The 14,617-nt window shown below is 47.1% G+C and overlaps 1 protein-coding gene across 1 annotated transcript in view; it reads right to left on the bottom strand.

Moving 5' to 3' along the window:
- The window catches only part of LOC309551026 (zinc transporter ZIP9-like), a 96,660-nt gene that overhangs the window by 25,255 nt on the left and 56,788 nt on the right, over nt 1-14,617 (bottom strand). The window contains exons 3-4 of the mRNA XM_082251467.1: nt 14,406-14,591; nt 112-180 (exon numbers count right to left, since the gene is read on the bottom strand). Coding sequence (XP_082107593.1) covers nt 112-180; nt 14,406-14,591 — 255 coding nt within the window. The remainder of the gene's footprint in view (nt 1-111; nt 181-14,405; nt 14,592-14,617) is intronic.

The raw sequence follows: 14,617 nt of genomic DNA, 5'->3' as shown, positions 1-14,617 counted from the left end.
GAAAAAAAGGGGGCACTGATCTTTGATCTCTTCCATGTTGCTCAGGTAGATCTCCACTGGTCTAAGGTTACCAACCTCTGCTCTAGTTTATCAATTCAAAGTGACATTTACCTGCAGCATGGATGACTAGACCCAGAGTGGCTGTGATGCTTGTTCCTGCAGACATTCCTGTCCTGGGGTCTGAAAGCAAAGCAAAAATTATTATTATCAATACATAACAGAGCCTACAGGCTAGATCAGTCATATAATAGCCACAGCAGCCCAGGTGCCCATTACAGGGTTGATTCTGCAACTTAACCAAGGAACATCTGTGTGCATATGAAGAAAACACATATCCAGTACTGTAGCTATCATTAAAGTGTTTGTTCACCCTTACAGAAAAAAATAAATAAAAAGGTAAACCAAATTCCAAACGCTAAGAAATTAAAACCAAATTCCAGCTCACATTTTTTGATCAATTACACAAAACAGTCTTTTAGCATAAATGTTTTACATGAGTAAATAAAAGCTGATAATTGTAAGCACTCCTGCCAGGGTTAAACGGTTTATCCCATCCCTGTAAACTGATACACCTGGAGCTTTATTTTTTATTCTCTTGAAAAACGATAGACTTACTGGCCAGATCACCATGTGAAAATAAAGGAAAGAAAGCCTAAAAAAGACAATGAATGCAGCATCACATCAAATAATTGGTAAGCTGTAATATAACAAATGTTTGCTTTTGGGTTTAATACCACATTAGGACAGCAGAGGTTGCTCTTGATACGGACCCTGTACCCCTGTGCCATTACTTCTAGGCAGCTGATGTCAGACGTTCAGGAGACCTTAGAATGTTGTTGCTGGTCACAGAACCCCTTTGCAGGCTCTGCAGCAAGGAGAGGTGGAAGAAAAGACCATTGTATAATGTATGGCCTGCTTTAGTAGTAGAGATTTATTGTCCCCAGAACTTCTGGTCATATCAGCCAGCACTAAATGTAATCTGTATGACTTCCTAAGGCTGTAAAAACCCCAGAGAGTCTCCTCATTAAAAAACTGACAATTTAGAGGTTTGTAGTTTTGTAAAAAACAAAAAAAAAAAAAAAAAAAACACACATAGTGGAATACAGTAAAACCATGGATTGCGAGCAGAATTTGTTCCAGAAACAGGTTTGTAAATCCAAAGCACTCTTCTATCAAAGCGTTTAAAAATATAAAAATATTATAGCAATGTGATAAGGTTGTGTAATCATAAAATTTCAATCCACAAATTGCAGCCTCCACAAGGGGATTAGAAGCAAAATCCAGCAGAAGCTACAGAATATAAAAGAGAAGAGGCGCACCACTAAGTGTAGCAATATATACTAATCAAAATTATAAATGCAACACTTGTTTTTGCCCCCATTTTTCATGACCTGAACACAAAGATCTAAGAAAAACTGAATTTTTGTAAAATCTTACCTGTAAAATTCCTTTCTCTGAGTCCTCCGACAGTCGCCGCCGCCTCCAAGTCATCAATGCTGGGTATTGACTTCCGCTCCGCAGGAGTAGCTAGGCATAAAGACTTAGTCAAAAGAACAAAGGCATTTGCATATACACACCCATGGGGGCTGTCCCATCTGGTCAATACCCCCTGCAGTGACCACTCCCAACTTTGGTAGCATAGCAGTAGGTAATAAGAACCCCAAAAGAGGGGCGGGGGCGGCGACTGTCGGAGGACACAGAGAAAGGAATTTTACAGGTAAGATTTTACAAAAATTCAGTTTTCTCTTACGTCCTCCGACAGTCACCGCCTCCTCTAAGTCATCACTGTTGGGATGTCCCAAAGCAGTATAGACATGAGGGGTGAGAGACGCAACCGTAGAAAAGGCAACGCAGTACCCACATCAGAGAAAGGAACCTTACATGCATAGTAAGAGAACCTCTGGGCAACAGAAAACAATGCTCAACAGGAGCAACAGCCCAGGAAAGCAAATACCAACAGCCAGGGACCCAGAAAACAAGGGTCCTTCATGGCACTGCCGCACTAAGAACCTTGCGGCCAAAAGAGGGAATCAGCTGATGCCAGAACATCTACCTTGTAGAATTTGGAAAAAGTGTGCTCCGACGACCAAGTCGCAGCCTTGCACACCTGGGCCACCGAGGCCCGATGCCATTAGGCCCAGGACGCACTCACAGATCTAGTAGAGTGCGCCTTAACAGGGAAGGGTGGAACCCGTTCCTTCAAAGCATAAGCCTGTTCAATGGTCTGTCTGATCCATTTGGCAAGAGTCGCTGCGGATGCAGCCATGCCCTTCCGAGGTCCCTCGGGAAGGACAAAGAGGGAATCTGTTTTTCGAAAAGATTCCGTAGACGACAGGTAAACCCTGATCGCCCTGACAACATCCAAGGAATGCAGAGCAACCTCCTTATGATGCTTAGGCTTCGTACAAAGCGAAGGCAGGACAATGTCCTCATTAATGTGGAACTCAGAGACCACCTTAGGAAGAAAGGAGGGATGCGGACGCAAAACCACCTTATCCCGGTGAATCACCAAGTACGGAGAACGGCAAGATAACGCTGCCAGTTCTGACACCCTGCGAGCCGAAGTGATCGCCACCAAAAAGGCAAGCTTCTTAGACAGCAGAGACAACGATATTTCCCGAATGTTTTCAAAGGGAGCACGCTGTAACACGGACAGAACCAAGTTCAAGTCCCATGGAGGTAAGGGCTCCTTCCTGGGAGGAGACAAACGTCGCACACCTTGAATGAAGGTGCGAACCAGGGAATGAGATGCCACAGGGCGTTGGAAAAGAATAGCCAGTGCGGACACCTGGCCCTTGATCGTGGCCAGCGCCAGGCGCTGGTCCACACCAGACTGGAGGAAGGCCAACACTCTCGACACCGAGTATGAGCGAGGGGAGAACCCCTTGGACTCACACCAGGCGAAATAAGCCTTCCAGGTATGGTAATAGATTTTACCAGAGGAGGTTTCCTAGCCTTGACAAGGGTAGGGATGACCTCAGAGGAGAGACCCCTGTCCTTCAGGACCTGGATCTCAACAGCCAGGCCGTTAAAGCCAGCGACTGTAAAGCAGGATGGAAGATCGGACCCTGAGACAGGAGATCTTCCCGCAGAGGCAGACGCCACGAAGGCGCCACTGCCAGGTGAACAACGTCGGCGTACCAGGACCGGCGCGGTTCCGAGGTTAACCTGCGGAGGAACCTGGATAGCAACTGAATCGGGGGAAAGGCATACATCAGACGATACTGATGCCAAGGGGCTACCAATGCATCCGCCAGCGGATCGCGCGTTCTTGCCACGAACCTTTCCACCTTTCGATTTAGCCAGGATGCGAACAGATCCACGTCCGGGGATCCCCACCTCGCACACAGCATTTGGAAGACCTCCGGATACAGGGACCATTCCCCCTGGTCCAGGGTCTGGCGGTTTAGATAGTCGGCCTGCCAATTCTCCACACCCGGAATGTGAACTGCCGAGATCGCCGGGACATGAGTCTCGGCCCAAGACAGAATGTCGGTCACCTCCCGGGCCGCCCGAGCACTCCTGGTGCCCCCTTGGTGGTTGACGTAAGCCACCGCGGTAGCATTGTCCGTCTGTACCCGGATAGGACGGCCTCAAAGACGGTCCGACCACTGGAAGAGACAGAGTTTTATCACTTGCAATTCCAGCACATTTATCGGGAGGGAGGACTCCTCCTCCGACCAAGTGCCCTGGGCAGACAGGTTGCCCAGGACTCCACCCCAGCCCGACAGGCTGGCATCCATGGTAATCACCGCCCACACCAACGGACGGGAGGACTTGCCTTCCGCCACCGACGGGGACTGGAGCCACCATAGAAGAGCCAATCTGGTCTGACGACTCAAGGAGACACACAGATCCAGGGACTGAGGCAGTCTGTCCCACCTATCCAGGATCTCCGCTTGGAGAGCCCGCGTGTGAAACTGAGCAAAGGGTATCGCCTCGAAGGCCGAAACCATCAACCCCAGGCCCCGCATACAGGCCCCTGAGGGACCTGATCTCGTCTCGCAAAGTCCGGAGCTTGTCCTCCGGCAAGAACACCTTTGCCTGAGCAGAGTCCAGAATCATTCCCAGGTAGGGAAGATGAAGCGATGGAGACAACGTCGATTTCTGAACGTTGATGGTCCATCCAAACTCCTGGAGCGTCTGTAGCGTGGTGGACAGATCGCACACTAGGTCCTGGCTGGCACGTGATCTCAGAAGTAGATCGTCCAGGTAACCCAAGACAGCAATGCCCTGAGCCCTCAGCAGGCCCAGAACCGGCGCCAACACTTTGGTAAACACCCTTGGTGCCGAAGCGAGACCGAAAGGTAACGCCACAAACCGGTAGTGGTCCTCTGCGATAGCAAAACGAAGGTACCGCTGATGACCCTCGAAAATGGGGATGTGCAGGTACGCATCTTTCAGATCTATCGAGGCCAGGAATTCTCCTGGACTCAAGGAGGCCACCACCGAACGGAGAGACTCCATACGGAACTTCCGAACACGCACGAAGCGGTTCAGCGCTTTCAGGTCCAGAATAGGACGCACATTGCCCTCCTTTCTGGGCACAGTGAACAGATTTGAATAAAACCCCCGAAACCTGTACCGACGAGGCACCGGGACAATCGCCCCCTGAGCAAGAAGGTCCTGCACCGCTCGATGCAGGTCCCGCAGATGCCCCGGAGGCAAATGAAGATTTGAGGGAAAGAATCTGTCCGCCGGTCGGGAAAGGAATTCGATCTTGTATCCCGATCAAACGATTTCCAGAACCCACCTGTCCGATATCCGGAGCAGCCAAGGTAGGAGAAAACCGCGCAAACGTCCCCCCACCCCTGAAATGGGTGAGGGCGCCCCTTCAGGCAGATTGACCCGCCGAGCCGGCATTGCCGGACTTCTGCTTACCCGCCCAGGGCTTCTTCTGACTGCCCTGGGCCTTGAAGGGCTTTGCCCTTGGATTGGTTCCGAAAGGCACGAAAGGACCCCTGAGTGGATCTAGGCGCAGAACCCAACTTGCCTCGAAAGGACTTGTTCTTCGGATTTTGGGGCAGCATGGTGCTCTTGCCCCCGTGACACCTTTACCAGGGCATCCAACGCCTCGCCAAAAAGGCGAGAGCCAGCATAGGGAAAATCAGCAACTGTTTTCCGTGAGGACTGGTCAGCCGACCAGCTCTTCAGCCATATCAGTCGCCGGTTAAGTACCGAGACACTAGAGAGGCGTACTACTAAGGGGGCCTCATTCAAGGCCGCATCACATGATTCCCTGGTGGATTTGATCCACCATTTCCAGCCGGGCAGGCGGAACATCATGAGACACGAGGTTGCTCCTAAGCACCTTAGTCCAATCAGCCACTGCCTGAGCCACCAAAACGGACGCGAAAACGGGTCTGAGCAACGAGGAATGGCGGGCTAGAGACTCCAACCGCTGGTCCGTGGGATCCCGGAAAACCGGGGCATCCCCAGAAGGAACCAAGGTAGCCTTGTTTAACACGGCCACAGTGTGATCTACCTGTGGAGGCACACACCACCGCGATTCCGTAGCCGGTGCAAAAGGATAAAGCAATTTGAACCGACTAGGTACCAGGAATGGACGTTTTAACGTGCGCCACATTTCATTAACAGTGTAATGAAACTCAGGTGGGCAGGGAAAAACCTGCGCCGACTTGCGGGTCCTGTGCGTCCCAAATGAGGACACAACGCCCGGAGGACTGGGCTCATCCTCCAAATGTAGTGTTTCCTTAACAGAAACAATTATATCATCCATGGTCGCCCGCTCTTCAGGCGACCCCGGGGAGGAGGCATCAACCCCCTCCACCTCAGCCTCCCCTTCAGACCCCGGGGGGTCCAAGGATGAGCGGGACCCTGAAAAGGGCACGCTCCCAGAAGCAGCCATATCACCATCTGAATCAGAGGAGAGAGACAATCTAGCCCTCTTCTTTGCAGCACGTTCAGCCATCAGCATTTCCATATTAGACACCAAAGTCGCCAAATCAGGTCTCAGCGGGGCCACAGGAGAACTGAGCGCCCCCACCAGAGCTGGGGGGAATTTGCTATCCTGAGAATCCATTGCTCAAGGTTACAGAAAAAAACAGTGCAATAAAATGTGTACTGCCCCTTTAAGATCGCTGCGGAATGTGCAGCCAACCGCTACAGCTACAGCGACAAAGACCCCCAAAAAGAGAAGAGAAAACTGAGCCAAAAGCGATAATACACAGGAATATTGAGAGCGATAACCTGCAGAGCCCGCAGAGTGTTGCTACAGATGTCCTGCTGCAGAGGGAAAGGAGGGAGGCCATTTTGGATTTGGTATTCACAAATGGGGATTCGGTATATGATGTCATTGTAGGCGAAACCTTGGGATCTAGTGATCACCAGTCAGTGTGGTTTAATATAAGAACTGTGAAAGAGTCACACCACACAAAAACAAAAGTTTTAGATTTTAGAAAAACAGACTTTTCAAAAATGAAATTAGTCATAAATGAGTCCTTATCAGACTGGAACGGATTACATGGAGTCCAGGAGAAATGGGACTACTTAAAAGGTGCATTATTGAAGGCAACAGAAAATTGCATTAGACTTGTCAGTAAAAGCAAAAAAAGGAAGAGACCACTGTGGTACTCAGCAGAAGTGGCCAAAATCATTAAAAATAAAAAGCTAGCATTTTGTAATTATAAAAAAACCCAGAGCAATGAAGATAAGGAAATCTACAAGATTAGGCAGAAAGAGGCCAAGCAAGTTATAAGAACTTCTAAAGCGCAGGCAGAAGAAAAACTAGCTCAGTCTATGAAAAAGGGGGATAAGACATTCTTCAGATATATAAATGAAAAAAGGAAATTAAAACAAGGAATAACTAAATTAAAAACAAAGGACGGAAGGTATGTAGAAGAGAATAAAGGGCTAGCCGACTGCCTTAATGAATACTTCTGTTCAGTTTTTACAGAAGAAAAAGAAGGAGAAGGACCTCCATTCGAAAGGATGACTAATGAATCATTTGATGCATGTGTCTTTACAGAGGAAGACGTTCTAAGATTGCTGTCTAAAGTGAAGACAAATAAGTCACAGGGTCCTGATGAGATACACCCAAAATTATTAAAAGAGCTTAGTGGTGAGCTGGCAAAACCATTAACAGATTTATTTAACCAATCATTAGTAACAGGAGTCGTCCCGGAAGATTGGAAATTGGCAAATGTCGTGCCCATTCACAAGAAAGGTAGTAGGGAGGAATCGAGCAACTATAGACCAGTGAGTCTGACATCAATAGTAGGCAAATTAATGGAAACCCTATTAAAGGATAGGATTGTGGAACATCTTAAATCCCATGGATTGCAAGATGAAAAACAACATGGGTTTACTTCAGGGAGATCATGTCAAACAAATCTTATAGATTTTTTTGACTGGGTGACTAAAATAATAGACGGTGGAGGTGCAGTAGACATTACATATCTAGACTTTAGTAAGGCTTTTGACACTGTCCCACATAGAAGACTTATCTTAGGCAGTGGCTGAGTGACAGACAACAAAGGGTTGTAGTCAATGGCGAACATTCAGAACAAGGTCATGTTACCAGTGGGGTACCTCAGGGATCTGTACTGGGACCAATTTTGTTTAATATCTTCATAAGTGATATTGCAAAAGGCCTCGATGGTAAGGTTTGTCTTTTTGCTGATGACACAAAGATATGTAACAGGGTTGATGTTCCTGGAGGGAAACGCCAAATGGAAAAGGATTTAGGAAAACTAGAAGAATGGTCAGAACTCTGGCAACTGAAATTTAATGTGGATAAGTGCAAGATAATGCACCTGGGGCGTAAAAACCCAAGGGCAGAATATAGAATATTTGACACAGTCCTGACCTCAGTATCTGAGGAAAGGGATTTAGGAGTAATTATTTCAGAAGACTTAAAGGTGGGAAGACAATGTAATAGAGCAGCACGAAATGCCAGCAGAATGCTTGGATGTATAGGGAGAGGTATAAGCAGTAGAAAGAGAGAAGTGCTTATGCCGCTGTACAGAACACTGGTGAGACCTCACTTGGAGTATTGTGTGCAGTACTGGAGGCCATATCTCCAGAAGGATATAGATACTCTAGAGAGAGTTCAGAGAAGAGCTACTAAACTAGTACATGGATTGCAGGAAAAAACTTACCAGGAAAGGTTAAAGGACCTTAACATGTATAGCTTGGAAGAAAGAAGAGACAGGGGGGATATGATAGAAACTTTTAAATACATGAAGGGAATCAACTCGGTAAAGGAGGAGAGCATATTTAAAAGAAGAAAAACTACCACAAGAGGACACAGTTTTAAATTAAAGGGGCAAAGGTTTAAAATTAATATGAGGAAGTATTACTTTACTGAGAGAGTAGTGGATGCATGGAATAACCTTCCTGCAGAAGTGGTAGCTGCAAATACAGTGAAGGAGTTTAAGCATGCATGGGATAGGCATAAGGCTATCCTTCATACAAGATAGGGCCAGGGACTATTCATAGGATTCAGATATATTGGGCAGACTAGATGGGCCAAATGGTTCTTATCTGCCGACACATTCTATGTTTCTATGTTTCTAAGTGCTGCTGAAGTAGGCTGAACTATAGACTGCCAGACTTAGGGAAAATGGCTGCCCCATAGGAATGCATTGGAGGCTACGCCAAAATGGCCGCCGAACATGGGGTCGGACCGATCGTCCACCTCCCACAAAATGGCGGCGGATGGCGCCAAAGTAGCATGCAGTATCGCCCACAGGGAAGCTATACATGCCTGCCCATATCAAAGATGGCGGACCGCGCAAATTCACGCCGCTGCGGTCGCCACACAAAAACGTCTGCACCCCCAACAATGCACCGAAGTGACACAGGGAAGGAGACCCCCAGAAAACATACAGTGTCTGCACAAGCTATCCCCACATGGACCGCATAGGGAGTCACACAGGCACAGACATGGGGAACACACAGCAACACAGACTGCCACCCCAGACAGAGGCCCCACACAGAAGTACTTACCTGTACCAGATGGCGTGGGATGCCTCTATGAACGGAAAACCGCTGTCCTCATCTGACAGGGAGTGCGTGAGCCAGGGACATGACACTGCAGCATCGCAGATGTGTCCTGTGAGGTAGCCACCTCACGGCTGCATCCCTGCGGCGAGCAGGGATGGGTCGTTCGTAATGCCAGGACGAACCATAGCTGAACGCTCAATGGCAGGCTGGGGGTCCATCTGACCCTTCTGCCCTGGAGAACCAGGGTGGTCAGTCCGAATCCCAGCACCGCATAATCCGTCTTCATCTGAAGAAACGACTAACACTAGAAGCTGACAAAATAAACAGCTAGTAAAGAAAGAAAAAACGGATATTTTCAAAGAAAATCAAATAAAAGATTAGGAAGGCTGAGACTGAAGCCCCAGCACATGGAAGCCTGACTACTCCTGACGCTAGGCAGATTAAAACTGAGTTGGGAGTGATCACTGCAGGGGGGTATTGACCAGATGGGACAGCCCCCATGGGTGTGTATATGTAAATGCCTTTGTTCTTTTGACTAAGTCTTTATGCCTAGCTACTCCTGCGGAGCGGAAGTCAATACCCAACAGTGAGGACTGTCGGAGGACATAAGAGAAACCAGGATTTATCCGTGAAAAGTGCTGCGTTTATAATTTTGTTCAGTGTAGTTAAATTTAATGAAGGTTCAACATTTAGCAACTCACATGGCTGATGATTAAAACAGGCACATCTGAAAATGCAGGGATCAGGGGTAAAGCTGTCCACATAGACCATGCTCCGCACCACAGTCAGTCTGTAATCGTGACCGGGAAGACTACCCTGCAGTAGAGCGATCTGAAAGCGAGGCTTGAAGGACAGCCTTTACCCCAAATGTCTACATACTTAGATGTACTGTACCTGTTTTAATCATCAACCATGTGAGTTGCTAAATGGTGTGCCTTCATTAAATACCATATTGCTACACTTAGAGGCGCCTCTCTTCTCTTTAATACTCAGTTGTGACATGACCCTACTTGTATGTCAAGACATCGCTTGTTTATTAAGTCAAAATGTATAAAAATAATTTAGCTGGTCTTGCAAAACGCTCACAAACCAAAGTTATTCTCAATCCGAGGTTCTACTGTAATTGTGTCTGGGAACTTATATGGCATAATATAAAAATATGATGATAGTCCTTAGTATTGCTACTGCAACTTGTGTTTTTTTTTCCTTTTTCACTGACTTCTACACCACCTGTTTCAGCACTTGGTGGCTGCCACAGTTGAAGGGGTTGGGGGCTTAGAATTTACACTGGGGTCCCAGAGATCCAAGATGCCGAAAAAGACTCGGGACAAAGGGGTTAGCTGAAACTTTAATGCAAAAAAAAATGCTTTGCACTAAGGGCGCATCATGAAATTAGTGGGCCCATGTGCAATATCAAAAGTAGGCCCTAGGCCTCAGGCCCCAACTGGATTTTTGACTTTCCACAAAATCCTTTTCTCTGAAGTTCATTGACAGACACAGCTCCATATTCTTCTTAACCATTGGGTTATGCTGCCCCCTACAGGAGTAGGACACTAGGCAGGACAAATCTTTACTGTGCCTATGGGGCAGTCCCTGCAGGCATACATCCACTCACTCTGCTATAGGATTCAGTTTGTTTCTGCCTAGTTTAGGAATAGGACCTAGTTCCCGGCTGGGGCTTTGGTCTTAGCTTGTTTTTTATTTTAAAGAGAACCTTTGTTAACCTCCCTGGCAGGAAAAATCTTTACCACGCTTATGGGGCAGTCCCTGCAGGCATACAACCACTCACTCTGCTATAGCCCTCAGTTTTGTTGCAAGCAGTGTTTAGAAGAAAAAAAAAAAGCCATCCCACTCATAATTAGAGGAGTGGGTGCTGCGTCTGAACATCAGAGAAAAGGATTTTACGGTAAGTCAAAAATCCAGTTTTCTCTATCGTTCATTGACAGATGCAGCTCTATATTCTTCTTGACCATTGATCCCTCCCAAAGCAGTATTTGCATGAGGGGTGAGAAAACAACAACAAAAATAATGTAATTCCCCAAAGGCTAAACTTAGCCAACCAGTGCACACGGTGCTCAACCAGGAACAACTGGAGCTCACGTAGAAAAAACATACACCCTCAAAGAGAAAAGTTTCTCTTTACACAGCAGCCTGCAAACCTTGCGGCCAAAAGATGCCAACACATCTACTTTGTAGAATTGTGAACGCGTGCACCGACGACCCCCAAGGGGTCCAAACGATTAGTGGTATCAGGGGGTCCCTGCAAGGACCCCCACCAGGATTAACCCCCCCCCCCCACGTGGAGCCACAATATCGGCATCAGTGTGTCCACCCAATCCCCCCCCCCCCCCCCGAGGACCCCTATAACTGACTGAGGTAGGGACCTTGTTGATGGTGGGAAAGGAGGCATTTCGGGGGCCTGGTACATGCCGAGAAGCCAGGGGAAACGAGGGGTACTCAAGGTTCCGATCTTCCCAGGGAGGGGCCTACTTCTGCCCCGAGACCACCAGAGCTATGGGGGGACACTACCCACCATACCAACGACCTCGGGTGGGCGCCACTCCGGACAGACTACCTCTCCACTTGGGGTGGGGGTGCTGATGGCCACAAGGTACGCTGCGACTCAGGCCAAACCAGGTCGTGTGTGTCCCGGCGAGGTGTTTCACTCGCGGGCCAGCCCCCGGCCATTAGTGCTCTGTCATGGCAAGGCCTAGCGCTGGGCTATAACCTGCACACGCTCACTGGCCGGGTTGGGAGACCTCAAGGATCTAGGATGTCCAGTCCGAAACCCAGTTCGGCTGTTGATAGCAGTTCTCTCGAGAACATAACTAGCTAAAAAATTTACTTTTTTTAACCTCCCTGGCGGTCTGATCATGTCCAGATTTCTGTGCTAAATGCGGTACACTGTTTTGCATAGAAATCTGTTGTTTTACATTTTAAAACTCACCTTCCCCTGCGATCCCCTTCCGCCGGTCCTCCTGCTGTGTGCTCGGCCGATGCCGGCACCTGTTTTCCAGTTCCCTTCCCTGCGAGCGGTTCGACGCAGGCGGGGATGAACCGGCGGCAAATTCAAAAGTGTAAATACACGAAATGACAGATTAAACTGTATCATGTCATTTCAGCACAGGATTTCACCTGGTGACTTTTCCAGTGCCCTGCCTGTGCTTTTCCAATTCTTTGTGCCTAGAAAATAGAGAACGACCATGGCGTCCAAAAAGCATTCTTTTTGCTCAAAAGCGCTTTTAGACAAACTGGAAAACAGCGACAGCGTAACGGAGTTACTTGAAGAACTGAGCGATAGCGATTCGTGGGGAAAATTCGTCATCAGGTACGGAAAGTGACGTCAGCGACGATTCTGATGTCTCTTTCTGGCACGTCGCTCCGTTGGAAATTGTGAAGAATCATTTGATATACTTCCCAAATTCCACAAGTTATGTGCCAGAAAGAGACATCAGAATCGTCACGTTTGTCACTTTCCGTACCCGACGATGAATTTTCCCACAAATCGCTATCGCTCAGTTCTTCAAGTAACTCAATTTCGCTGTCGCTGTTTTCCAGTTTGTCTAAAAGCGCTTTTGCGCAAAAAGAACGCTTTTTGGGCTCCATGGTCGCTCAAAATTTTCCAGGCACAAAGCACCGGAAAAGCACAGGCAGGGCACTGGAGAAGTATCCAGGTGCAATCCTGTGCTGAAATGGCATGATACAGTGTAATCCGTTAGGATCACAGCTTTGTATCATGTCATTTAGTGTTTTTACACTTTTGAATTTGCCGCTGGTTCCACCCCCCTGCGTCGCAACGCTCACTGGGAGGGAACCTGGAAGGCAAGTGCCGGCAATCTGCCGTGCACAGAGTGGGGAGACTGTGAGGAGGACGGGGAGAAGGACGAGGACGGCGGGAGAGCGCAGGGAAGGTGGGAAACATTGCGGGGTAATCCCTAGTGTGGCTCGGGGTTACCGCTTTTGGTACTGAAAGTTAACCCCCGGCCACACTCAGGAATACCGCCAGGGAGATTAACAAAGGTTCCCTTTAAAATAAAAAACAAGCTAAGACCAAAGCCCCAGCCGGGAACTAGGTCCTATTCCTAAACTAGGCAGAAAAACTGAATCCTATTAGCAGAGTGAGTGGATGTATGCCTGCAGGGACTGCCCCATAGGCGTGGTAAAGATTTTTCCTGCCTAGTGTCCTACTCCTGTAGGGGGCAGCACAATCCAACGGTCAAGAAGAATATAGAGCTGCGTCTGTCAATGAACGATAGTTCTCTGTCTATTTTCCAAATCAAATCAGTGTATAGTTTTTTTTTTTTTTTGGGGGGGGGGGGGGGGTATTTGTTTTGTCCAGGCATTTTAAGGTCTCTAGAAATGAGAAAGGCCCTCAGTACTCCAGGAATGATCGATTTTCAGATACATATATCATAGTCTGTAGACTCTAACTTTTACACAGACTAAATAATATACACTAATTTGGGTTTTATATATATATATATATATATATATATATATATATTTTTTTTACCAAATAACTGTAGCAGGCTGTATACATTCTGGCCTTAATTTATGAAGAAAAATTATTTTTTGCAAAGTTTTATAACAGAAACTAAGAAAAACTTGTTCCCCCCCCCCCCCCCCCCAAATTTTTGGTATTTTTTCCTTTATATAGCAAAAAATGAAAACCCAGTGGTGATTAAATACCACCAAAAGAAATCTCTACTTGTGTGAAAAAAAATGATAAAAATTGAATTGGGGTACAGTGTTACATGACCGGGTAATTGTCATTAAAAATAGCACAGTGCTGAATAGCAACAAAAAAAGCCCTGGTGATGAAGGGGGTAAAACCTTTCGTAGGTAAAGTGGTTAACAAGGCATTGCTACTAAATATATGCAGGATTACCTGCTGTGCCACATCCAATAACACATGCAGAAGAACAGCAGGAAGAAAAAGGTATTTTCCCAGATGGGTGTAATATGCCAGCACAACATGAGCTCGCAAGACAGTTTGTTGATTTAAATGTTAATTGAAATGGATTTAGTGTTTGCTCAGGATTCTTTCCAATCCTCAGGATCCTGGGTGGAGGACAGGTCAGAATCCCCGGCCAAAACACTCTCTGGTTCAGAATTAGCAGAGAAATGCTTAAAGCCCAACTCTGTCCAAAACCCTTTTGTTTGGTTTCTGTTATAGAAGGGAAGAGTGAGAATGTCTGCCAGGTTTTACGGTCATCTCTGTCCTCATGGGAGGAAGAGAATGAATCGTACTTCATGTCCTGGTAGCTTTTTTTCTTTTTTTTTCTAAAAAGGTATGCTGTGTGAATGCAAAAAAAAAAAAAAAAAAAAAAAAAAACATATTAGAAGTTTCTCAAAAGGTGGAAATTTTAGGGTAACTGTTATATTGTACTGGACAAATCACAGGTTCTCTTTACGTTACACTTACGGATAAAACTCACCATGATAAGAGCAGTAGCTTCCTATCTGGTCCACAATAAACATCAGAATGAATCCAGTGACCAGGAAGACCCCGATGAAGAAGTGGGCTGGGATAGATGAAGCCACCTCTGTTACTTCCTCCTCTGTCACCGCAGCCTCCGTTACATTGACATTTTGGGCAACATTCAGGCATTTGGCTGGAGATTCTGCCAGACAGACACAATCAATGAGA

This window comes from Pelophylax lessonae (genome assembly GCF_965119305.1).
Source record: "Pelophylax lessonae genome assembly, chromosome: 3".
NCBI lineage: Eukaryota > Metazoa > Chordata > Amphibia > Anura > Ranidae > Pelophylax > Pelophylax lessonae.
The sequence above is the reverse complement of the archived record's forward strand: the minus strand, read 5'-3'. Positions and strand labels throughout refer to the sequence as shown.